General features: G+C 42.4%; 1 protein-coding gene across 3 annotated transcripts in view; it reads left to right on the top strand.

Annotated features, from left to right (window-relative positions):
• PCYT1B (phosphate cytidylyltransferase 1B, choline) overlaps window positions 1–26,281 on the top strand; it is a 112,886-nt gene that overhangs the window by 32,209 nt on the left and 54,396 nt on the right. For all 3 annotated transcript variants that reach the window (XM_004063925.4, XM_004063924.4, XM_019019509.3), the window contains exon 2: window positions 21,844–21,943. In XM_004063925.4, the coding sequence (XP_004063973.1) occupies window positions 21,844–21,943 (100 nt within the window). The remainder of the gene's footprint in view (window positions 1–21,843; window positions 21,944–26,281) is intronic.

Raw genomic sequence — 26,281 nt, 5'->3', positions numbered from 1 at the left:
TTCTAGAAAGTAACTGACCCTGAGCCATCCTATCAGGCTCTTAGAGGGGGAAAATAGAGGAGCTGTAATTAAAGCTATTAGAATCCTCCTTCTATTCATCTGTCTCTACATGAAATCTGGTTAAGCTAATCTACTTTATCCCAGAATCTTCCCAGGTTGGAACCCTAAGAAAGACTACTTAAAGGGCCAATAGAAGAAGGATCTTGAAAAGAAGACAGAGAAGTATTTCTCAAATAACTGGGAGATCAAGGGACCAAGGGCAGGGTAAGTTTCATGGAGGGAATGTCCAATAGAATCAAATGCAGTAGAGAGATCAAATGAGTTAAGGAGGAAAAGTTTCCTTTGGATTTAGAAAGAAGAGGTCAATGGTGATGTTTCAGTGAAGTGGTGGGAGGGGAGGCTGGATGGCAGTAGATTGAGGAGCCTATAGGTGGTAGGGAAGTGGAAGCTTGACTGAGAGAGGAAGCAGATAGAATGTACAGTACCCAGAGGTGGACAAATCAGGGCTAAGGGTTACTAGAGACTAGCTTTTCCCCTTCCTTCTTTTGTTCCTTTCATCTTCCCTCCCTTCATCTTTTTTTCCTTTTATTTCTCATTCCTTTCATCCATCCAAGATGTCAGATCTTTTGGTTGCCTCATTCTTTTAAGATGATAGCAACTTGTGCCTAAATATAAATGGGAAAGAGCCAGTGGGAGAGGAAAAGGGCGATGGTGATGGGGACAACTGATGAAGGGAATGTCTCTTAGGCTGAACAGGTTGGGCTCCAGTGCACAAGTGGAAGGATTGGCTTCAGGGAGAAAAAAAGACACCTCTCCCACTGTAGTGGCGAGGAAGCTGGCAAGGATGGTTTGGGTAAGAACAAGTTATAAGAGGAAGGGTACTGAAAGTTGAAGCCCTCTCTATCTGATAGCCTGTTTTTCATCTGTGAAGGTGGAAGCAAAATCATGGTGGCTTATTTCTGGCTAGTACGGAACTATAATTCTGGTATATCCTGGGTAGTTGAGTCCAGCCCCAGGATATGTCCCCTCCTGAGGCCTCCAGGCTGTGGGTAGGGAGAAGTGGAAAGGCTGAGATGGTTCCTGATGAGATGCAGTGATGAGAGCAAATGGATCTGCTTCGTTGTGGCCTCTGGGACTCCACACCAATGCCCATCAAGCCAAGTCTAGATCTGGCCAGGGAGAGCTGAACTAGCCCACAGTGAAAGGACAGGGGGCTGTCAAGACAAATATGCTAAAGCTTGGTCTGGACTTGCTGGAGCCCATAGTCTTGTTCCAGTGTCAGTTTTGCCATTGAATTATTGTGTGCACTTAAGCAAATCACTTTCCTCTCTGGATTCCATTCTGTCCCCGACAATGGATTGGATAGATCCTTAGAGTGTGATTCTAGCTTTCATTGCCTTGGAACTTGGTCTACTGCAGTATGTTCTGTTTGAGCTCATGCTCCTATCAAAAGTCTGGGCTACCCCATTCCTCACCCCCTGTTGGTTTTATCCATTTGGGGTAAAAACAGGTTGCATGATCTCATGGTAAGACACACTGGCTAAATATGAATAACAAATGTTCACAAGCACTTTGAAGTTTTACATTGATGTTGTACAAACCACTTCTGCTGTCTTCTCTTTTATTCTTCAGATGCTTCCTCAGACAGGTTGAATGTATTCCAAATCATATATGGAACGTTCTATTCATTGTTTCGAGAAACCTGTGTTGAATCTCTTCTTAATGTGAACAGTAGCCTCCTAATTTATCTATTTCATACTACAGAAGTTTGAAACATTGGGCCTTCTTTGAGGCATGGCAGTATGGGCTTGAACGATAGGGGCCTTTCTTAACCAATGTTGTCCATGTAAGCTTGCTACTTGGGGTTAAAGTCCAGCAATGGGTCAGGCTGTAGTCCCAAAATTCTTACATCTTTAGCTGGTGCCCCACACAAAGCTTCTCAGTGACGGTTAGGGAAATAAATGCAGGAAAATAATTATCCCATCAGATCACTGGGGGGAAGAATGAAAAGGAAAAAAAGCAAGGAAGGTAGAAACAAACTAAGTCATTGCAAGCTAGGCCTATTTTCTTCCAATAATCTCCCAGGTAACAGCCTCTACCTTGCTAGGATCTGATTACCCGTTGCTGGCCTCAGACCATAGCATTATTGTTTTAACATTCCTACCTTCCTCTTTATCCCAGCATGAACTGGGTTGTATGGGAGGCTGGGAAGCTGACCTTGCTTGGGGATAAAGAGACAGTTTAGCACTCAACAATCTTGAAGGCAGACTTGAAAACACAGTGATTAGAAAATAAAGCAGTGAGCCCTGGTAGTGTGTGCCTGTGTAATAGTGTGCAGGGCCACACGGGGCTAGCCTATTGAGCAGAATTCATTTTCATATAATCTCCTCCCTCCCGCCAAAATCTTTGACTTGGTGTTTTCGTTTTCTACTCGGTAATTCATGCATGCTGAACCTGACATCAGGATGCTGAGGGTTATTTAAACTGTCATTTAAGAAAAATAACAACGATAATAGGTTAATAGAAACATCATGAATGATGTGTATAGCCTATTGCCAACCAAATGATGTTGAAAGCCCATTCCTGGTACATGCAGGCTTCTGTGTTTCATCTCTAGTGTGCCTAATATTGACTGTAGGCACAGTCACATAATAATAAATTCTATTGTACCTCCAAATTGTTTAGTTATAAGGTAATTGTTCTATATAGGATGCAAGGCTAGTGGTCTCACTCCTTTTTCTCCATGGGCAAGTCAGGGAATTGAACAACCATTCACAGTGCACACTGTATTGGGCACTGTGTTGAATGCTCTATATGTATTATCTCATTTAATCAGGCTGCAGACCCATGAAATAAGCATTACTATTCCTCATGTTATAAGTAAGGAAATAAATAATCAAGTAATTTCCCAAAGATCCAAAAAGATATATATGTATATTTTTGAGATGAAGTCTTGCTCTGTCACCCAGGCTGGGTGCAGTGGCATGATCTCAGCTCACTGCAACCTCCGCCTCCCAGGTTCAAGTGATTCTTCTGCCTCAGCCTCCCCAGTAGCTGGGATTACAGGTGCACGGCACCACGCTCAGCTAATTTATATATATATATGTATATATATATTTTTTTTTAGTAGAGATGGGGTTTCACCATGTTGGCCAGGATGGTCTTGAAGTCCTGACCTCAAGTGACCCTCCCGCCTCGGCCTCCCAAAGTGCTAGGATTACAGGCGTGAGCCACCGTGCCCGGCCCCAAAGATCAAATATTAACTGATTAAGCTGGGAGTTGAAATTAGGTTTGTCTGACTTCTAAAGCCCCTATTTCCATGACACATAGTTCTCAAACTTCAGTGAGCAGAGAATTGCCTGCTCAAGCTCCCAGGTGATTCGGAAGCAAGATGTGCCTAGATGCACTTTTAGAGATGCTTTATTTAGCCCTCCCAGTCATATCTGCTGTGTTTGGGAACAGGAGTAGAAATAAATCAGATATCTGTGTTCTTTGTAGTAAAACTAGAAATTCAATGTAAATATTTTGACCCAGCAGTTCCATTCCTAAGAAATTTGTATACATGGCCACCAAAAAAACTAGTATTAGGATGTTCTTAGCAGTGTTATTCATAATAACCTCAAACTGGAACCTACCCAAATGCCCAGCAGAAGCAGAATGGATAAAAAAAATTGTAGTACACTCACACAATTTAATGCTGGGTAGCAGTGAGACTGAAGAATCTACAACCACTTGCAGGAATATGGATGAATCTCACAAATGTAACATTGAATGAAAGAAGCCAGATACAAAATAATATGCGCCACATGATTTCATTTCTATAAAATATAAAATAAAATAGGCAAAGCTCATCTTTGATGTTATAAATCGGTGTAGTGGCAGGAGCATGGGATGGACGTGATGTGTGGCTGTGTGTACTTAGCTTGTGAAAGTCCATTGAGCTGCACTTAGGATATGTGTACTTTTCTTTTCTTTTCTTTTCTTTGAGACGGAGTCTCACTCTCACCCAGGCTGGAGTGCAATCATGCAATCTTGGCTCACTGCAACCTCCGCCTCCCAGTTACAAGCGGTTCTCCTGCCTCAGCCTCCTGAGTAGCTGGGATTACAGGCATGTGCCACCACACCCAGCTAATTTTTGTATTTTTAGTAGAGACCAGGTTTCACCATGTTGGCCAGCCTGGTCTTGAACTCCTGACCTCAGGTGATCCACCTGCCTCGGCCTCCCAAAGTGCTGGGATTAGAGGCATGAGCCACTGTGCCTGGCCAATATGTGTACTTTTCTATATGTCTATTATTCTTTAGTACAAAGTTTAAAGATATTATTATTCACAATAATGAAGAAAGGGAACACTCTACATTGTATTTCCCATTTCCAAATAATTCTGGTGATCTAATAAACTCTAAGGAATGGCATCAGATCCTACTTACAATTATAGCTCTTGGCTGCTAACAGAGCTTCAAAGTGCTCAGCCCTTCCAGGGGCCAGTATATCCAGCCCCAAAGAGAGTCTAGGTGAGCACTTGAACGAAACACCTTATGTCTAGGACCAGTCCAGCCCTAGTCAGGTAATCTGTGAATTAAAATCCATGGCCCCCAATTGTGTACTATGCCTGGCCTCAGAGTCAGACAGGTTGTGGGCTGAGGAAATGGATGGCATTGGTTAGGTAGCAAGAGTACCTCAGAATAACCCTGCTACAGGGTGAATTCTAGAAAATAGCTGACCCAGAGCCTTTGCATCAGGGTTTGGGAAGGGGAAAAATAGAAGAGCTGTAATTAAAGCTTTTAGAATCCTCCCTTTATCTGCCGATTGCTACAGGAAATCTGGTTAAATTAATCTACTTTACCCCACAATCTTCCAGGATGGAACCCTGAGTGACAACATTTAGAGATCCAATAGACAAAGAGTCAGGAAAAGAAGACAGAGAGTACTTCTCAAATAGGTGGGAGATCAGAGGTCCAAGGGTAAAGCAATCACCTTACTGGTAGTTACACAGTTTTCTTGTAAAATATGGTTTCTGTTAAAGAAATCATCCACTTTGCAGAAAATATCATCTTTGGAACATCTTTCCTTTAGTGACTCAGAAAAAAAGAGGTTTTATTATTGAAATAGAATCTAGCAAATACCTCAAGCTGAGACATGTTAGAAATATCTGTACTTCTATCCAAGTGTATTGCAAACCTCCCACACTGCATAATTTGTTCTAATGCTTGTTTCTTTCAATCTTCAACAATGTTTTCTATATGTCTTCTAAATATATTTGCTGACAAAGGAATGCATTTTAGTTTGACATCAGTTTTTTTTTCTACACATTAGAGCAGCTAGTTTTACTGTAGCATGAAGAATAGATGATTTTGCAATGGTATGAGACTTCTGTTTTTTCTCTATTGAGTTATGGAAACTCAAAAAGGCTTCTAAACATTTATCGTTACATGTAACAGTATTTTGTGACATGCTGGATTGAGTATCACATGACTCACAACATTGAAACATTAAACATGGAAAAATCATAGAGGTTTATCTTCATGTTCTGGATGCTTCATTTTAAAATATGTTAATTACAATAACTTCACACCATCATTAGCTAATATCTCAAGGTGATATTTAATGTTATTGGTAGCAGATATTTCTAATGGTCTTCTGTGAGATAATTTTCAATTCAGCTATCTTCTTGTCAGATCAGATTGGGTTGTTGTGGTTGGTACCTGATAATGTGGTGGCTGCAGAACTTTTATACAGGGAGTAGAAGGGTCAGCTCTGCCATTTTCTTGTTGTTCACTTGTGTTTGCATTATCTTTGCTTTCCTATTTCATTGCAGGAAATGTTTTTGTTGTTGTTGTTGTTGTTGTTTGTTTGTTTTTGAGATGGAGTCTCACTCTGTCCCCAGCCTGGAGTGCGGTGGTGTGATCTTGGCTCAGTACAAGCGATTCTCTTGCCTCAGCCTCCCAAGTAGCTGGGACTACAGGCATGCACCATCATGCCTGGCTAATTTTTGTATTTTTAGTAGAGACGGGGTTTCACCATGTTGGTCAGGCTGGTCTTGAACTCCTAACCTCGTGATCCACCTGCCTCAGCCTCTCAAAGTGCTGGGATTACAGGCGTGAGCCACCGCGCACGGCCTGCAGGAAATGTTTTAAGCCACCTGCTGATTTATGTGCATTGGTTTAGTTAAAACTAGATAATATAATCCACAAATACCTTTATCTAGGCTCAGGTGAACTGCAGTATATTGCAATAAGCTGAAAGCAAATGAAAAAATGTCAGGCGATGGAGGCCACCCAACTTTCACATTCCCTTTAGGATACCTCATGTATTTGATGTGGACAGAAATGGGGCACCAGTGTAAACCCATATATCAGAATTAGAAGGCCAGGCGTCATGGCTCATGCCTGTAATTCCAACACTTCGGGACACTGAGGTGGAAAGATCACTTGAGCCTAGGAGTTCCAGACCATCCTGGGCAACATAGTAAGACACTATCTCTACAAAAAAATTTTTTTTAATTAGATGAGCATGGTGGTATGTGCCTGTAGTCCTAGGAGGCTGACGCAAGAGGATCGCTTGTACTTAGGAGTTCGAGGGCGCAGTGAGTGGTGATGGTGCCACCGCACTTCAACTTGGGTGACAGAGTGAGATCCTGTCTCAAAACAAGCAAACAAAAATAGATATTTTTCTTGGTTTTTGTAAAGCTTTTTTTTCTTATTTTTTGACATGAAAAATAAATACAGTAAGTCCTCACATAACATTATCAAGAGGTTCTTGGGAACTGTAACTTTAAGCAAAATGATGTAGAATGAAACCAGTTTTAACACAGGCTAATTTATGTAAACAAGAGTTAAGTTCGTATGGCATATTTCTGGCCACAAAAACATCACCAAACTTCTTTTTAAAATTTTTTATTGATATATATATATACTGAGACGGAGTCTCGCTCTGTTGCCCAGGCTGGAGTGCAATGGTGTGATCTCGGCTCACTGCAACCTCCATCTCCTAGGTTCAAGTGATTCTCTCACCTCAGCCTCTGGAGTAGCTGGGATTACAGGCGCATGTAACGACGCCCGGCTAATTTTTGTATTTTTTAGTAGAGACGGTGTTCACCATGTTGGCCAGGCTGGTGTAGAACTCCTGACCTCAAGTGGCCTGCCCTCCTCGGCCTCCCAAAGTGCTGGGATTACAGGTGTGAGCCACCGCGCCCGGCCTGATTACATTATATTTGTATATACTTAATGGGGTACATGTGAAATTTTGTTACATGCATAGAATGTGTAATGATCAAGCCAGGGTATTTAGGGTGTCCATCACCTTGAGTATTTATCATTTCTATGTATTGAGAACATTTCAAATCTTGTTTTCTAGCTTTTTTTTTTTTTTTTTTTTTGAGACACAGTCTTGCCCTGTTGCCCAGGCTGGAGTGCAGTGGTATGGTCTTGGCTCAGTGCAACCTCCGCCTCCCAGGTTCAAGCGATTCTCTTGCCTCAGCCTCCTGAGTAGCTGGGATTACAGGCATGTGCCACCACACCCAGCTCATTTTTGTATTTTTAGTAGAGACCCGGTTTCACCATGTTGGTCAGGCTGGTCTCGAACTCCTGACCTCAGGTGATCCACCCACCTTGGCCTCCCAAAGTGCCGGGATTACAGGCGTGAGCCACCGTGCCCGGCCACTTTTCAAGCTATTTTGAAATATATAATACATTGTTGTTAACTATAATCATCCTACTCTGCTATCAAACGTTAGAATTTATTCCTTCTATCTAACTGTATGTTTGTACCCAGTAACCAACCTCTCTTCATCCCTAGCCCCGCTCACCCACACACACTTCCCAGCCACTATCTCAATGATAGTGGTATCCATCATTCCACTCTCTACCTCCATATGATCAACTTGTTTAGCTCCCACTTATGAGTGAGAACATGCAGTATTTGTCTTTCTGTACCTGGCTTAAGTGGCTCTGAAAAGAGCCTTTGGTTTTTGAAAGTAGAAGTTGTTCACTTGGAGCTGGTGTACTTGGTGAGGGCCTTGGTGTTGTCAGACACAGTGTGATTGGCCATCTCCCTAGGCAGCAGGCACAAGCTGTATGGATCTCCCTGGAGGTGATCGTCGAGTACTTGTAATGCATCAGGAATGATGCACTTGAAGATATTGACAAATGAGTTCATGATGCCCATGGCCTTCGATGAGATGCCAGAGTTGAGATGGACCTGCTTCAGTACCTTGTAAATGTAGATAGAGTAGCTTTCCTTGTGGCTATGCTTGTGATTCTTGCCATCCTTCTGGCTCTTGGTCACACCACCTTCTTGGCACCCTTCTTTGGAGCAGGAACAGACTTGGCTGATTCAGGCATGTCACCACAAATCAATAACTATACTGAGAAAGAAGCCACTTCAACACCACCACACTTCTAAATAAAGACCAAAACACTGCTAGTATCATTCAACATTGAAATACATGTGAGCTATGTATACATTTAAGAAAGACTAATAAAAACAAGATAATTATTTACCAGCTTATTCCAGTTCAGGGTAATGGGTGACTGGGCCCTATCCTGGCACCTCAGGGCACCTGGTGGGAACCAAACCTGAACAGGACACCATCCCATCGCAGGGCACACTCACACACACACCACATTCATAACACTGGGACAATTTTTTTTTTTTTTTTTTGAGACAGAGTCTTGCTCTGTCACCCAGGCTGGAGTGCAGTGGTGCAATCCCGGCTCACTGCAACCTCCCCCTCCCGAGTAGCTGGGATTACAGGCATGCGCCACCGTGCCCAGCTAATTTTTGTATTTTAGTAGAGACAGGGTTTCACCATGTTGGCCAGGCTGGCCTCAAACTCCTGACCTCAGGTGATCCGCCCGCCTTGGCCTCCCAAAGTGCTGGAATTACAGGCGTGAGCCACAGCGCCCAGCCCACATTGGGACAATTTAAAGACACTTATTAACCTGCTGTGTACATCTTTGGGATGTGGGAGGAAACCAGAGTACCCAGAGAAAACCCACACAGATATGGGGAGAATGCGAAAATGCTTCACGGACAGTAGCCCTGACCTGGAACCAAAATATTTTTTTTTCTCATCCACGTTATAATGAAAGGTCATTGAACAAAATGACGTTATTCAAGGATCTGAGGTATAAACACAAGTGTTGCTGTCTAATGGATTGTCTTGCCCATCCCACATTAGAAAACATTGGTTTAGGCATTCTAAATCTTACCATTGGATCCAACCATCAGGGAGAAAAAAACTGTATTTTCAGGGTGCACATTCGTTTGGCCCCTTGAAGAAAATGCTTTTCTGAACCGCTTTTTGGTGCTGGGGTTCTGCCTTACATGGAAGGCACTATGGAGACAAACATAAAAAAACAGGACTTTCTGGCTAGGCGCGGTGGCTCACGCCTGTAATACCAGCACTTTGGGAGGCCGAGGCAGGCGGATCACGAGGTCAGGAGATCAAGACCATCCTGGCTAACATGGTGAAACCCCGTCTCTACTAAAAGTACAAAAAATTAGCCAGGCGTGGTGGCGGGCACCTGTAATCCCAGCTACTCGGGAGGCTGAGGCAGGAGAATGGCGTGAACCCAGGAGGCAGAGCTTGCAGTGAGCTGAGATCGCGCCACTGCACTCCAGCCTGGGCAACAATGCAAGACTCCGTCTCAAAAACAAGCAAACAAACAAAAACAGGACTTTCTGTACTAGGGAGCTGTTGTTGAGTGTGTCAGTACCGATGTTACTACAGTATCACCCAGCATACCCTTTAAGGTGGCACCACGGGAGGAATTTCTCTCAGAACTCAGCATCAGGAAAATGCTGTGCTTTTTCCTCAATAGCTATTTTGCTTTGTGCTTAAGGACAACATTAACTTTGTTTTCCTCTTTGCTGTGACTGCTGGGAGCTTAAAGCCATTTTTGTAGTCTTACCTTTTTGAAATATAGAGGACTGTGATATGCATTTCTTTGGGCTCATTTCACCCCTGACCTTTAGAAAACAAACATATTTTGACTGGGCATGGTGGCTCATGCCTGTAATCCCAGCACTTTGGGAGGCCAAGGCAGGCGGATCACGAGGTCAGGAGATCGAGACCATCCTGGCTGACACGGTGAAACCCCATCTCTAGCAAAAATACAAAAAATTAGCCGGGCGTGGTGGTGGGCACCTGTGGTCCCAGCTACTCGGGAGGCTGAGGCAGGAGAATCGCGTGAACCCGGGGGGTGGAGGTTGCAGTGAGCTGAGATCGCGACACTGCACTCCAGCCTGGGTGACAGAGAGAGCGAGACTCTGTCTCAAAACAAAACAAACAAACAAACAAAAAGCATCAAAAAACATATTTCTCCTCCTCACCCGAGATCTTGCAACTATTATTTTAAACTTTCAAATTTTATTTTTAAAATCACCTCAAGTTCTTTGGGGAAGGAGGTGGAATATGAATATGATATAACATTGTTATTGATGTTCACTATAAACTTAAATTCAATTGCCTAAGAAAAAATTATTTAGAATGTGGAATTTTTATATCTTGGTAAAGATTGTTTTCTATTGTTAATAGCAGCTATGCATTTAATGAGTCTAAGAGGCTATTCATGGTAAGTTGCACTTCCATTTCAATGGTGTTACAATGTGAAAAAATGGCCAACACTGATTTTAAGATAATATCTATTGTAAGATCCCTCCTACTCTCAGAGATGTTAAAATGTGGGGAGAAATGTACATTTTAGAATCAATGAAATGTGACTTTACTTATAGTACTATGAGTCTTCTAGCTATTTGATATTCACTCATTGCTGTGAGGTTGGAAAGTGGTCCCATGAGATGGAGTTTGGTTTGTAAGTGGTCAGTGTTTTAAGGAAGCCTGTATCTCCAGGGCATAATAAAAATTCTGATCTCTGATCACCAAAAGGGCAGTATGTGCTAAGCTGACCTAGATGTGAGCATTCAGGCACTGGTTTACTGGTTTAAAAAATGAACTTATTATGTGGGAACTCTAAATAAAGTTGGAAAACGCGTGTTTTTTTTTTTTTTTTTTTTTTGAGACAGGGTCTCACTCTTTCACCCAGGCTGGAGTGCAGTGGCATGCAATCACAGCTTACTGCAGGCTTGACCTCTGGGGACCAAGCGGTCCTCCCACCTCAGCCTCCAGAGTAGCTGGGACTACAGGCGTACACCACCATGCCTAGCTAATTTTTCATAGAGAGAGGGTTTCGCCATGTTGCCCAGGCTGCTCTCGAACTCCTGAACTCAGGCGATCTGCCTGCCTCTGCCTCCCAACGAGCTGGGATTACAAGCGTGAGCTACTGAGCCCAGCCTGGAAAATGTGTTTTTAAAAGATATTTAAGATAATTTTTAAACTGTGCTCTTGTTTTAGTTTTAACCAACTTCGAGATACTTATTCTCAACAATAGAAAAATGGGCAAAGGACAGATTATTCTCTGAAGAAAATACAAATGGCCAATAAACATTTGAAAAATGTTCAATCTTTTTGTAATCAAAATAATGCAAATTGAAACAGCATGCTACCATTTTTTGGTCTATAAAATTGACAAAGGTAATACTCAATGCCAGTGAGATGGCAGCAAGATAGGTGCTTTCATACGTTGTAATGTGAGTATAAATGATACAGCTTTTGTAGGAGGCAATTTACCAATACATGTTGAAATGTTCTTCAAATATTTATCTTTAAAATGTTCATACCCCTGATCTAAGTAATTCAGTTTCTAGGCATCTATCATAAGGAAATAATCAGAGGTTCAGAATTATGTTTAGAATGTTATTTATATTAGTAAAGTATAAATAATTTAATATTCAATGATAGAGAAGTATTTAAATTACGGTTCTTTTTCAGTGAAATGTTTTACAGCTATCAAAATTAGTGAGGTTGAAAACTATTTAAGTGACATGATAAGATAATCATGATATATTGAGTGAAAAAAACTGTCTATCCAGCAAGATTCCAAACTTGTTAATATGTATATATGTCATACCAAAAAGCCTAAAATGAAATATAGAAGGAGTTAACTATGGTTGTCTCTGGGAAGTAGAAAGAATTATTAGTGACTTTTATTTTCCTCTCTTAACTTTCCCACATTTTCTATAATATATATTATGATGATGATAAGAAAAAGCTATGAAAGATTGACAAATATATGTATTTTATTATTGAGTTTAAAGTCTGTATTTGTCTTTATCAATCATCATTCTCGCTCCTGTGACTTTAAATTCCCCCATTCAGCAAATATTCTTAAGGACCTTCTATATGCCAGGTACTGCCCTGGGGAATAGGGATATAGCAATGAGTAGACAGACAAAGTCCTTGCTTTCTTAGAGCTTCCCTAATAGCAGGGAGAGACGGAGCTTAAATATACAATGTTTCCTCATCTGGTGACCTGGACCTCTCTTCTACCTGCATCCATGCCCTTAGCTGAATGAGTGAATCTAGTCTAATGGCTTTATATATCACATACTCTGTCAGTTTCTAAACCTGCATCTCTAGCTTAGTCCTTTCTCCCAAACACCAGACTTATACATCCAACTGTCTACCTGACATCTCCACTTGGAGATCTAACAGGTGTGTCAAACCAAATCTGTGAGAATGGAATTGTTAATTTCCCTATCCTTGTTGTCCCTCCCACCCCTAGACCTACTCTTCCAGTGTTTTACCCCTCCTAGGGAATGGCAATGCCATCCTTCCAGTTCTTCAGGCCAGTAGCTTTGGAATTATCCTGATTCCTCTCATTCTTTCACACCCTACATCCAATCTGTTTCAAGTTTTATGGATCCAAAATCTATCCAGAATCTGACCACTTCTTACCACCTCCACTGCGATCACCCTGACCCCTGCCTCTGTCTTCTTTTGCCTGATTATTACACCAGACACCTCAGTGGTTTTCTTGTTTCTACCTTTGACCTCTTACAGTTTATTCTCAACACATTAGCCAGATGGTCTTGTTAAAGCTAAGTCAGATCATTATCATGCCTTGTTCAAAACGCTCTGATGCCCAGCATTTTGGAAGGCTGAAGCAGGTAGATCACCTGAGGTCAGGAGTTCGAGACCAGCATGGCGAAACCCTGTCTCTACTTAAAATACAAAAATTAGCCAGGTGTGGTGGCGCACGCCTGTAGTCCCAGCTAGCTGGGAGGCTGAGGCAGGAGAATCTCTTGAACCCGGGAGGCAGAGGTTGTAGTGAGCCGAGATTGCGCCACTGCACTCCACCCTGGGCAACAGAGTGAGACTCCCTCTCAAAAACGAAACAAAATGAAACGCTCTGATGGCTCCCATCTCCCTAGAGTGAAAGCCAGTCTTTACAGTGTCCTAAAAAGCTCACACGACTGGGTGCCTCTCATCTCCTTTCTTTTGGTCTCACCTCTGGCTACATCTTTTCTTTTTTGCTCGCTTCCTCCAAGCATACTGGCCTTCTAGTTATTCCTGGAAGAAGCCAGGCATGTTCGTGCCTCATGGCCTTTGCCCTTACTGTTTTCTCTGCCAGGAATGCTCTTTCTCCACATGGCTCACTTGATCCTTTATATATTTACACATACGTCAACTTCTCTGACTATCCTATTTACAGTGATACCCCCAACACTCCCTATTCCCTTTCCTTGCCTTATTTTTTTCTATAACACTTAATCACCCTTTAACTAAAATACTACATGTTTTATGTTCTTTTTTGTTGCTTGTTTATTATTTTTAAGTGTTATGAGGGCAAAATTTTTTGTTTTGTTTTGTTCCCTGTTGTATCCTCAGAAGCTAGAACAGTGCCTGGCACACAGCAAGGACTCAAAAAGTGTTTGTCTGATGTTAGAAAAATGAATTACGGGTAGATACCATGAAAGTAATTTAAAAATTTTTTAAAGTTCAAATGAGTTTTAAATATTCCATATACCTGCAAATCATATCATTTAACAGTTAATTTCTGGATAATAGTTTTTATTTTTCAAAATACTCCTCTTTTCTTAATATAGACCTCCCTGCCCCACCCCTGCCACATTTGGGAGACCTGAGCCTTGATTAAATTTTCTGCATCTCTGAATTTAAAGGAGAGGAGATATTTCTTTAAATTTATTTTTGCATTATGAACATTGCATGAATGCATTCTCATTTTAAAAATAAAACAAAATGACAGACATATATGGAATAAACAATGAAATCTCTTCATCTCTTCTCTCAAAATATTATCTCCTTCCCAAGAGGTAACCCCAATTAACAATTCAATGTGTATCATTCAAGTCCAGTGCTGTCCAGTAGAACTTTCTGTGATGATAGAAATGTTCTATATCTGCATTGCCCAGTATAGTACCCAGTAGTCACATGGGTTAATGAGCACCTGAAATGTGGCTAATGTGAATGACAAACTACTTTTAATTTTATTTAATTTTAATTAATTATAATTTGAATTTAAATAGCCCCATGTGACTAATGGCTACCATATTAGCACAGTTCTAAACTATTTCTTTTTCTTTTCTTTTTTCTGTTTTTTTGAGACAGAGTTTCACTCTTGTCACCCAGGCTGGAGTGCAGTGGCATGATCTCAGCTCACTGCAACCTCCGCCTCCCAAGTTCAAGCAATTCTCCTGCCTCAGCCTTCCAAGTAGCTGGGATTACAGGTGTGCGCCATCAGACCCGGCTAATTTTTGTATTTTTAGTAGAAATAGGGTTTCACCATGTTGGCCAGGCTGGTCTTGAACTCCTGACCTCAGGCGATCCACCTGCCTTGGCCTCCCAAAGTGCTGGGATTACAGGCATGAGCCACCGCGCGCCCGTCCCTAAACTATTTCTACACAATTACCTCTCTCTTTTCTTCTTTTTCTCTCTCTTCCCCCTTCTCTCTCTTTTTACTATAAATGGCATCATACTAGATAACGTGTATGCATACATATTATACATATTGCTTTGTGACTTACTTTTTGCATTCAACAAAATGTCTTAGATATAATTCCCTGTCAGTACATACGTATCTGTCTTGCTGTTTTCAATGGTGCCTGTTACTTATAACATGTACATTCCATACATAACTAAATGAAAAAAATGGATATTTCTTGGTGCTGAGCCACATGCTGGGCCTCTTTTTTCTTCTCTCCAGTGACATTTATTGGTGATGACTTTGCACCAGCTGCCTGATTTAAGAGTCTACATAATCAGTGACACAGTCTAAGAATCCAGTGATTCGTGTGTGTTGGGCCCATGGTTAACTATATTATCTATTTTTTTCTGTCCTCTCTATCTTCAAAAGACAAAATATTCTGACTCCACAATAAATAAGGTTTTAAAAATATGTTCAGAAACAAGTAAATATAAACCTAACAGTATGAGGCTGCTGGATTAGATTTTGTGATGTCTTTTTGTAATTCTGATTTTGTGGTTCTAAAGCTGATGAGTTTCACAGCAAAAGGCCCACCTGGAAGAAGTAGATTCTTTCTGAAGTCCTGTTCTTATCTTTTTTTGCATATCCTGATTAAAATGTTCTGTCTTTGTAAAATTCTTTTCTACTAGAGACATTCTTGAGATGGTTATAACTTTAGTTACTCTGGGTAATTCACTTTTCAATTGATCTCTGTGCTTCTAACATACCTCATCAGCATTTTCTAGCTAATGTTTGAGCCTGACAAACTGTTATAGAGATGGTATTAACCAAGGCTCTGTCAAGACACAGATGGCTCACTCTAAAGGTGAAATTGAAAGAGAGTTTAATAAAGGTAATACTTACAAAGGTATGGGCAGGGTTTAAGGAAACCTCAAGGAATAGTATAGTATCCTTGGCCTAGAAACAATGGGGGATTGCCATCCCCCAGGCTGGTAGGGGCAAGGGGTGAGTGTGGTTACCAGAACCTCACACAGACAGCTCTATAAAGAGGACCCCCTCACAGAAGCTGTGAATTTTGGTAAAAGGACAGAACCAACACACTGCTTCCTAGCAGAGAGGAAGCCAGGCAGACAAATACCCTGAGCTCACTCTTGTCCTGACCTCCACTGTTTTGCATGCTTCCCAACCAACTGGAAGCAGGAGGCAGAGATCCCATTGGTGCAGTCCATTGGGGAAGCCATACAGAAAAGAGTAGAGGAAAAGCATAGAGAAGGGTAGAAAGAGAGTGGATTCTGGAGAGGCAAAAGGGAAGATATTTATTACCCACACATTCTTTTAGTTAATCCTCACAACAGCTTATCCTCCTTTCATAAACAAGGATACTAAGGCTTGAGAGGTTAAGAACCAGCAATTTGCTAAAACTCAAATGTAAAAATAGGAAAGGGATATTAAATAATGGAGGTAGGATTTGAACTCAGGCCTGTCTGACGGGATTGCCCCACTGGAGTTAAGAATAGCTTAGCTTGGCCGGGCGCGGTGGCTCGTGCCTGTAATCCCAGCACTTTGGGAGGCCGAGGCGGGCGGATCACGAGGTCAGGAGATCAAGACCATCCTGGTTAACACAGTGAAACCCTGTCTCTACTAAAAATACAAAAAATTAGCCGGGTGTGGTGGCGGGCTCCTGTAGTCCCAGCTACTTGGGAGGCTGAGGCAGGAGAAAGGCATGAACCTGGGAGGTGGAGCTTGCAGTGAGCAGAGATTGCGCCACTGCACTCCAGCCTGGGCGACAGAGCAAGACTCTGTCTCAAAAAAAAAAAAAAAAAGTATAGCTTAGCTTAAACAAGCAACTCTGCGGTTGGCCTATCACCATCAGCAGTACTGTGCTAAGTTCTGATTGGTTGATTAGCTTGTTGTCTGATTGGTCCAGTTGTCAGTCAGCGATGTACATTGCATAAGTGCAGGTTCTAGCAACCATTTCTTTTGCACTTAAGTAATATTTGCATTGTCCATTGTCCAGTACCTAATAGCTTTTGTTTTAAGTAAATATTTGACAATGTCCAACTGAAGAGATTCTATACATGAAATGCCCAACATATAATGTCTTCTTTAAAAGCCTGATGAAATGTGGCTTTGGTATGATTCTATGGCATAGTTTATATAACCAGAACTTATGTGACAAATGGGTAACATATTCACCTTGTAATGACTGAGTATTCTGAAATCTTCCATTAGGTAGAAAGAAGTTTTATTGCAACCTAGCTCCAAGTCTGTGGTCTGGCAAGGCCCTTGCATATGTGAGGTCCAGGGCACTGGGCCAGGGCTTCTTAACCCTTTATGATCCTTGCTGTCTTCTGCTAAACACGTTGTGCACATGTACCCTAGAATTTAAAGTTATATATATATATATATATATATATATATATATATATAGAGAGAGAGAGAGAGAGAGAGAGAGAGAGAGAGAGAGAGAGAGAGAAATCTCATGTGCCAACCAAACCCCAAATTTGGAATATGGCTCTCTAGAAGGGCATAGTCTGTCTTCTGTGATCTTCACAAGTTCAGAAGCTTAGTTTCTATGATTTTCATGCTCAAAAGAGTAGTGGTTTTCCCCAAATCTGACGTTATTGAAAACTGAACATGAACATGCCCTTTCAAACGAATACCTTCTCCCATTCTAAAACGGTCATTCTTCACTTTAGAAGATTGCTGCTGCAAAGCCAATTCTGTTCCTGCGTTTCTTATCTCTCTCCTCCATTTCTCTATCCTCCAAACCCCTAGCATCATATTAAACATATATCATGTGCTAATAAACACTACAAAATGTGATCTGGCTCATTTAAAGTCTAACCTGAGGCTTGCAAATAACTACAAGCAAGTCATTTGACCTACTTCGCTAAGTCTGGCCAAAAATATGGTTACATGCTTTTTTTTTTTTTTTTTTTTGAGACGGAGTCTCGCTCTGTCGCCCAGGCTGGAGTGCAGTGGCGCGATCTCGGCTCACTACAAGCTCCGCCTCCTGGGTTCACGCCATTCTCCTGCCTCAGCCTCCCGAGTAGCTGGGACTACAGGCGCCCGCCACCACGCCCGGCTAATTTTTAGTATTTTTAGTAGAGGCGGGGTTTCACCGTGTTAGCCAGGATGGTCTCGATCTCCTGACCTCGTGATCCACCCGCCTCGGCCTCCCAAAGTGCTGGGATTACAGGCGTGAGCCACCGCGCCCGGCCCCATATGCTTTTATTTCTTCAGTTAATTGTTTGAGTTACCCCTTCTCTGTCAGGAAATCATGTATCCCCTTTTCGAGGTTTTTCCATCCCTATAGTCTAAAAATCCTGAGGGTTTCCTCAGCTCACAGGGAGCCAAAAAGGTAACTGAGTTTGAGGGATCTACCACTGCTGTTGCTTCTTGCTGTCACTTGGTGTCACCTTGAAGACTGGTTCAGTGAAGATAATATCTACCTCACAGAGGTGTTGTACAAATTAAATGAGCAAATACATTTAAAGTGCTTAGTATATCGATGGATACATGGCACTAAGTAGGTACTCAAAGATTTAGCTATTACCTTATGTTATCAGGCCTTAGTTTTATGTAGGGTCTACACCAGAGGATCCCTGGAAGCATCTCAGCTTTGGCAAATGGTGAAGTTAGTTCAGTTCCTGCCCCTCCCAGAAGCCTCTATCTTACTCACATTGTCCTGAAGTTGATCTGCCTCTGGTATATGGAAGAGACAGAACCTAAGGAGCATAGAATTTTTTATAAAGCAAATGATTTGTTCTGGCTCAGAGAAGGAGTTTTTTTTTAATTGTAATCTGGGGTGTTTGGACTGAAAAAACATTGTCTCAGGTCACAGGGCTGGTTGGTAGTAGCTGGGCCTTAACCAAAGTCTTCCTGAATGCAGAGCTTGATCAACTCAAGAAGTACCCTGCTGTGCTTTAGAAGGCAATGTTCTGGACAGCAAGGCTGTGGCTCATTTATTTTTGCATTCTCCCCATTCTGAGCACATTGCTTTATACATAACAAGAAATAGCTCTTCTCCATATCAACTGCTGTTAAAGATAGTCACCTGTGCACACATGCAAACACAAACACATTCACACACTTAGGAATTCTCTCTGCCTTCCATCTCTTTGTTTCTCCTTCTTTCCTACTTCTAGGCCATAATAATTAAGAACAAAATGCATGGTGCATATAAACCTTTTCTTCCCCTTTGAGTAACTATTGTTGCTTTACAACGTTCCCTATCTCTGTTTTAATTACCAGATTTCACACCCTCAAGAACACACCATTCTTGGAAAATGGCAACACCTTATCTCCTCTTTAATAAACTTTGTGAGTAGCACATACAAGATCTCCAAATAGTAATTTATTTTAGGTCATGTGAAAAAGGTTCATTGCCCACATATATTAAAAGGTAATGAATCATTAATGTAAGCTAATCCCACTTGCCAATCCATTTATCCATTTGGGTTGTGTGCTAAAAGTCCATTCATAAGTCAATTTGCAGCCAGGTGTGGTGGTGCATACCTGTAGTCCCAGCTACTTGGGAGGCTGAGGCAGGAGAATCACTTGAACCCAGGAGACGGATGTGGCAGTGAGGTGAGATCGCACCACTGCACTCCAACCTGGGAGAAAGAGTGAGACTCCGTCTCAAAATAAATAAATAAATAAAAAATAAATAAAAATGAGTCAATTTGCTTGTTTCTATGGGTAACTATATTATCTATTATTATATCATATTATATATAATAGTGAATAATAATAGCAGTAATAATAGCTACAGTTTATTAAGTACCAGGTATGTTACACATATTATCTCTGCTTTTCACAACAGCCTTGCAAGATGAATAGCCCATTTTATAGATGAAACTGAGGTTCAAATAAGTTAAGGAACTTGCTTTTAAGCACACAAAGTCAAAAATATTTCCTGCCTCAAGTATAGCTCCTCCTGCAGTGGTAGTGGTGGGTCACTCATGACTTTCCTCACCACATCTGTTGGGCCCCAGGGTGGGCGCCTGACCGAACGCCAGCCAATCCTGGTTAAGGCCTGATTTGAAAAGATGAACTTGGCCAATCAGATTCTCCCTTAGGAATTTGAATTGGGAAACATAGAAGGAGTCAATAAGTTGGTAGGAGGCTAGGGCTGAAAGGCACAATGGAAAGTTGTTAAATGAGTGTTGTGAAGAGAGGCTGAGGAGGCCATGATGGGCCGGCCTATTAGAGCTGAAGCTGTGGGGCAGTGGAAAGCAAGCAGCGGCTTTAATGCAGTGGAAGGAAATGGAGTCAGTGGGGGTGGGACAGAAAGGATCATGTGCAGAGAGCAGCCAAGTTGGTGCAGAGCACTCTCTCTGGGGCCACATTCTGCCCCTTTCCTCCTTTTCCACAGTTTCAGTTCCAGGGTAGTCTTAAAAGAAATCCTCCATCCTTTGAGCTAATGTTAGTGAGTGTCTGTTAGTGAGTGTCAGTTCCTTTCAACCAGAAGAGCCAAATTAAAGTACATGGCCAGTAAGTGCTGGAGAGGGGATCTGAACCCGGGGTTTGTGGATACAGAATTTTTGTTCTTGTCACTGCACCCCTTTGCTACATTACAAATGCCACTGTGGTCTACCATAGCCTATGAGGTCGCCATAATGTATCTGAAAAAGAACGAATAGTGAACCCAAGTTTCCTGAATCCTTGTCCCAAGTCTTGGTTTGCTTCCAGAGCCCTGAAGGAGAGGGTGAGGGCTAAGAAAATCTCAGATAACTGGGAGGCTTCCAGACAACATTGAGCTTCTAGGGTGGAAGGGACTGCAATGGGGAGAGGGGATGGGGACAGAGGAGGGATCGGTTCTCGTCAGTGCAGAGAATGGGGGCTCCCCAAGGGCAGGGATTATTGGTCTTATCCCTACTTCTATCCCCAGATTCCAAGATAGTGCCTGCCACTTATTTGAATGAGTGAGTGAATGGATAAATAAATGGCAGAAGTGAGTCACAGCCCCTGTCCAAATGTATGGATCATTCTTCAGTATAGTGTCCCCAGGTTAAGGAACACATCTTAACCTGTCTCCATCTCTAAGAAACAATTGATACAGCACTGTGGATAATGTTTACCATGACTAATCCACTTTAGCTTTAAAAATCACAAAGATGTTGTAGTGGTGACTGCAATCACGGCACAGTTCAAAGACTACAAATGGACAACTCTGGATTGCATTTGCCTTGTTTACAAAAACACCGCTTGCTTTGTCTGGAGAGAGTGAGGTTTTCATTTTAAGAGGCTGACTAAAAAATGCAGGGCCACTTTCTGGGCAGGCTTCCAAGTGACTACATCTTTCTCACAGCGTTCCCCAGAGCCCCAGCCCAAGCTGCCTGGGGCAGGGCCTCTAGCCGCTAGTCGCTGTTGAAGCTACCACAGGAGAAGTCATCTGCAGCCTGCCCAAATTGCTGTGCTTTTAAGCCTTCCCAAGGCACAGATAACAGCTTTGGCCTTTGCATTGAAAGAGACATCAGAGTTTGTCATTGGCCAAGCTGGTGTGTGTGAAATATAGGAGATGGCGTGCCACGCTTCTGAGTATGGCACTCTTTCCAGCCGAGTCTCCTGGGTGTGGGTGAGTCTAAATGTTTGAAGACTGCCCTCGGTTGTGAAATGTTCGAAGCTGGGCATTGTGACTTTCCAAGGGCATGACTTTGCGTATTTCTTAACCCTAATGAGCCTCAGTTTCCTTTTTGTGAAATAGGGATAGTATTATCCTATGCTCTAGAAGGATAGAAGTATCTATTCATCACGGGGGGCTGCGAAGCCTAAAAGAGATAACAGCAGAGTATCTCATCTAGTACCTGGCATACAATAGACACTGAAGAGCTTTTGTTATTTCTGAAGCATCAGTAAAAAACAAACAAAAAGGTTTCAGTGATGATGCCCTATTTTTATGTCTAACAGTACAGTATTTCTCTGAGACTCAGTGGATATATTTGACTTCTTAATCATACCTGTGTAGCCAACAGGAATACAACTTCAGAGGAAGTTAGTGCCAAAGGAAAGTTTGTCAGACTGTATTCCCTTTCTTTTTCTCCCTTCTAGACCCTGACTGCACCTGCCCCATTTGCTGATGAAACCAACTGCCAGTGTCAAGCACCCCATGAAAAACTGACCATTGCTCAGGCCCGCTTAGGAACACCAGGTGAGGCTGTACTTCTTTGTCTTAAATGGGCCCTGTCTTGACATTTTAAAGTATCAGAAAGGGGCCGGGCGTGGTGGCTCACGCCTATGATCCCAGCACTTTGGGAGGCTGAGGTGGGTGGATCACCTTGAGGTCAGGAGTTCGAGACCAGCCTGGCCAACATGGCGAAACCCCATCTCTACTAAAAATACAAAATTAGCCAGGTGTGCTGGTGCACACCTGTAGTACCAGCTACTTACTTTGGGAGGCTGAGGTGGGAGGACTGCTTGAACCCGGAAGGTGGAGATTGCAGTGAGCCGAGATCGCACCATTGCACTCCAGCCTGGGCAACAGAGCAAGACTCCATCTCAAAAAAAAAAAAAAAGTATCAGAAAGGCCCATCATTATTTGTGCAGCACTTGCTTTCAAGCAGAGAGTTAAACTTAGAGATTATAACACAGTGCAAGGGTAAAGAAGGGTAAACACTAGCAGTGATAAACCAGACCAACCAAAGGAGCCAAGAAAAAGATGCATCAGAATACAGGGAGTTTGAGCCCCAGCTCTGTCACTTGTTAGTTCTACAGCCTTGGGCAAGTCATTAGAAAGATCTGAATCTGTTTCCTTAAAACAGGGACAACAATACCTACCTCACAAGGTTTCTGTGATAACTAGATTCATCGAAAGTACCAAAGCATTTTTAAAACCATGAAGGCATATACAAACCTAAGCTACTATAATTATTACCATTCTTAAAAGTATGCATTTTTTTTAAAAAAGTTTCTAGTGTGCCTTGAAAAGAGTGGGTTGTGCTATAGAAGTTTGTTCATTCATTCATTCCTTTAGCATTATGCCAGAGGATGGATAGGGAAGAGATTTGGAAAGAATTATAAGGTACCATCTGTTTTTCAAGAGACAAGACAACTAGATGTGAAATAAAAAACATTAGTAGCATGTGTGCAGGTGCTTAGGGGTTAAAACCTGCAACACAGATGGTAATTGATTCTTAGAGAATGGCAGATTCATTTGGCCTGAGTAATCACGCAAGACTTCCGGGAGGGAGCAGAACAGACCTTTTAGAAGAACTAAGATTTGGACTGTGTGGGCAGAAGATGCAAAGGTATTGCAGACAGGTGGAAGAGGAATAGTGAAGACAGAAATAGAGAGCTGTGTAGGAATGAGTGTTGTTTTAGTTGATTGGAATGGGGTGAAAAATAAGACTAGTTGAACAGGTAAACTTTAAGCCATTTAACATGGCATAACTCGGCCGGGCGCGGTGGCTCATGCCTGTAATCCCAGCACTTTGGGAGGCTGAGGTGGGCAAATCACTTGAGGTCAGGAGTTCCAGACCAGCCTGACCAACATGGTGAAACCCCATCTCTACTGAAAATACAAAAATTAGCCAGGCGTGGTGGCAGGCACCTGTAATCCCAGCTACTCGGGAGGCTGAGGTGAGAGAATCACTTGAATCCAGAAGGTGGAGGTTGCAGTGAGCCGAGATCACACCATTGCACTCCAGCCTGGGTGACAGAGTGAGGCTCTGTCTCAAATAATAATAATAATAATAATAATAATAATATAAAATAAAATAACATGGCATAACTCTATGGTTTCTAGTTGCCATTGCAGAAAACAAAAAAACAAAAAACAAAAAACAAACAAACAAACCAAACTTAAGAGAATCCATGGAATGAAGAACAGTTTGCTTAACAATAATAATGGATACTTATTAAGTACTTACTATGTATTAAGATCTTTATATGTATCATGTCATTTCACTATCACAACTCTGTGTGATTAGTAGTTTTAGTATTTCACAGATGAGGAAATGAAGGTTTAGAGAAGTTGTGAATCTGCACAAGGTCATTCACTACTAAGTGGCAGTGGTTCACACTGGAGCCTGCATTAGAATCTACTAGAGGGCTTCTTAAAACCCAAATGGCTGGGTTCCACTCCTAGAGTTTCTGATTCAGTCCAACTGGGGTGGGGCCCAAGAAGTTACATCTCTAACAAGTTTCCAAGTGATGCTACTGCTCCAGGGATCACACTGGGAGAACCATTGGTAAGTGGTAAAGTTGGGATTTGGTCTCAAACCTATTGGTCTTAGAGCTTGACCTCTCAACCATGACACTGTGCTTCCTATAAGAATAGCCTTCAATAGAGTGAAGTGAGGAGCAGAGTAGGCAGAGTTAGGAAGCTTTCGTGTGAGCTGCTTTTGAAAAAGGCAAAACAAGGTTGGGGAGGTAGCACAGAGCAGCCAAAGCTGTTGTTCCCAGGCTTTAGTGTACAAAGAATCACCTGGTATGCTTGTTAAACAAGCAGATTTCCTGTTTCATTCCCTTCTTCCCAAATCTGGGATGGGGCCCGGGCAAGGCATCTGCATTTTAAACAGATAGTCAGGGTGATTCTAAAGTTAGTGGTCTGGAGACCACACACAGAAATACCAACCCAGCAATATATCCAAGGGATGCCAAATAAAAGTCCAGGTAGCTGGCTGGGCACGGTGGCTCATGCCTGTAATCCCAGCACTTTGGGAGGCCGAGGCGGGCAGATCACCTGAGGTCAGGAGTTAGAGACCAGCCTGGCCAACATGGTGAAACCTTGTCTCTACTAAAAATACAAAAAATTAGCCAGGCGTGGTGGTGCATGCCTGTAATCCCAGCTACTCAGGAGGCTGAGGCAGGAGAAACGCTTGAACCCAGGAGGCAGAGGTTGCAGTGAGCCGAGATCGCACCACTGCACTCCAGCCTAGGCGACAGCGCAAGACTCTGTTTTTTTTAAAAAAAAGAAAAAAAAGAAGTCCAGGTGGTTATGAAGAAAACAGACTTGACCTAAAGTTAAAGGATGAGCATCAGGCCCAAACTGAAAGGGCCTCTACCTTTCTAGGGAAAGGAAAGGGAAGTAGAACTTACTATATATCTGTATATATCTGCTCGATGTGATGCTCTGTACTCTTTGCAAAGACCATGTGAGATGACTATTATTGCATCCTTTCTAAAGAGGAGACAAAGGAGACTTGCAGAACTGAAAAGTAACTTGTCAAGTGTCCTAGTTGACTGGGTAGAGCTGGAATTTGACCCCAAGTCCATTTTGCCTCAAACCCCTGCTTTGCCTACTGCAACGATCTGCCTTATGAATCATGGTCCACAGCAGGCCATGGAGCTAAGTGAAAACATGCTCAGACAGTAGCTGTGATCTTCTATAGTGGCAGGACTATGCCATGCTCACTGCTGTTTCATCAGCATCTAGAGAAATACTTGTTGCATACGCTGCGCTCAATAAATATTTTGTGAGTGAATGAATGAAAGTTTGGAGGCAGGCGGGTCACCTGAAGTCAGGAGTTTGAGACCACCTTGGCCAACATGATGAAACCCTGTTTCTACTAAAAGTACAAAATTAGCCAGGTGTGGTGGTGCATGTCTGTAGTCCCAGCTACTTGGGAGGCTGAGGCAGGAGAATTTCTTGAACCTGGGAGGCAGAGGTTGCAGTGAGCTGAGATCGAGCCGCTGCACTCCAGCCTGGGCGACAAGAATGAAACTTCACCTCAAAAAAAAAAAAAGTGTGGGACAAGAGAAGTAGTTCTTCCTCTGGAAATAGAAGCAGAGAGAGTTTGTTCTGGTATTTTGAGCTGGTATCAAGCTAACTGGGTGAAATTGGGCACCTGTACATTGCCTGCTGCCAAGCAGTTTAAGCAGTAATAAGATGGTGGTGTATTTTGAAATAATACAGGTCATTAGAGGGGGAGTGAGATGGAACAAAGATGAACTCCTGATCTTTAGAAGAGAAATTCTGCCCACTAACCTGAGGTGATGACCCTGGGAAATTATCTAAGAAAATCCGTGATGTTGATGAGTACCTAGCCAGGGTACTTCTGTTAGAAATTTCTTTATTTAGAACTTCAAATATCAGGCCGAGTGCAGTGGCTCATGCCTGTAATCCCAGCACTTTGGGAGGCCGAGGCGAGTGGATCACTTGAGGTCAGGAGTTCAAGACTAGCCTGGCCAACATGGTGAAACCCTATCTCTACCAAAAATGCAAAAATTAGCCAGGCGTGGTTGCGTGTTCCCAGGTGATGCTGCTGCTGCTACTAGTCCTGGGACCACACTTTGAGAACCACAGCGTAAGAGCAACTGTCGGCAGTGGTTAGAAGGAGTGGTAGGGAGATTATCCAATATCATAATTGTTGGAGCATTGTACTGTTAGCAGAAAAGCTCGGAGAATTTTTAAGAATCTTGCTGTTTGATTACCATTTAAGAAAACAAGAAAAACGTTACTTTTTTGAAGGGTTTGTTCAAGAGTTTCAAGAAGGGTTTGGTCAAGAAGGGTTTGGTTTCAAGAGTTTCAAGAAGGGTTTGGTTTCAA

Source organism: Gorilla gorilla, chromosome X (genome assembly GCF_029281585.2).
Source record: "Gorilla gorilla gorilla isolate KB3781 chromosome X, NHGRI_mGorGor1-v2.1_pri, whole genome shotgun sequence".
NCBI lineage: Eukaryota > Metazoa > Chordata > Mammalia > Primates > Hominidae > Gorilla > Gorilla gorilla.
This window is presented reverse-complemented; position numbering and strand designations above follow the sequence as displayed.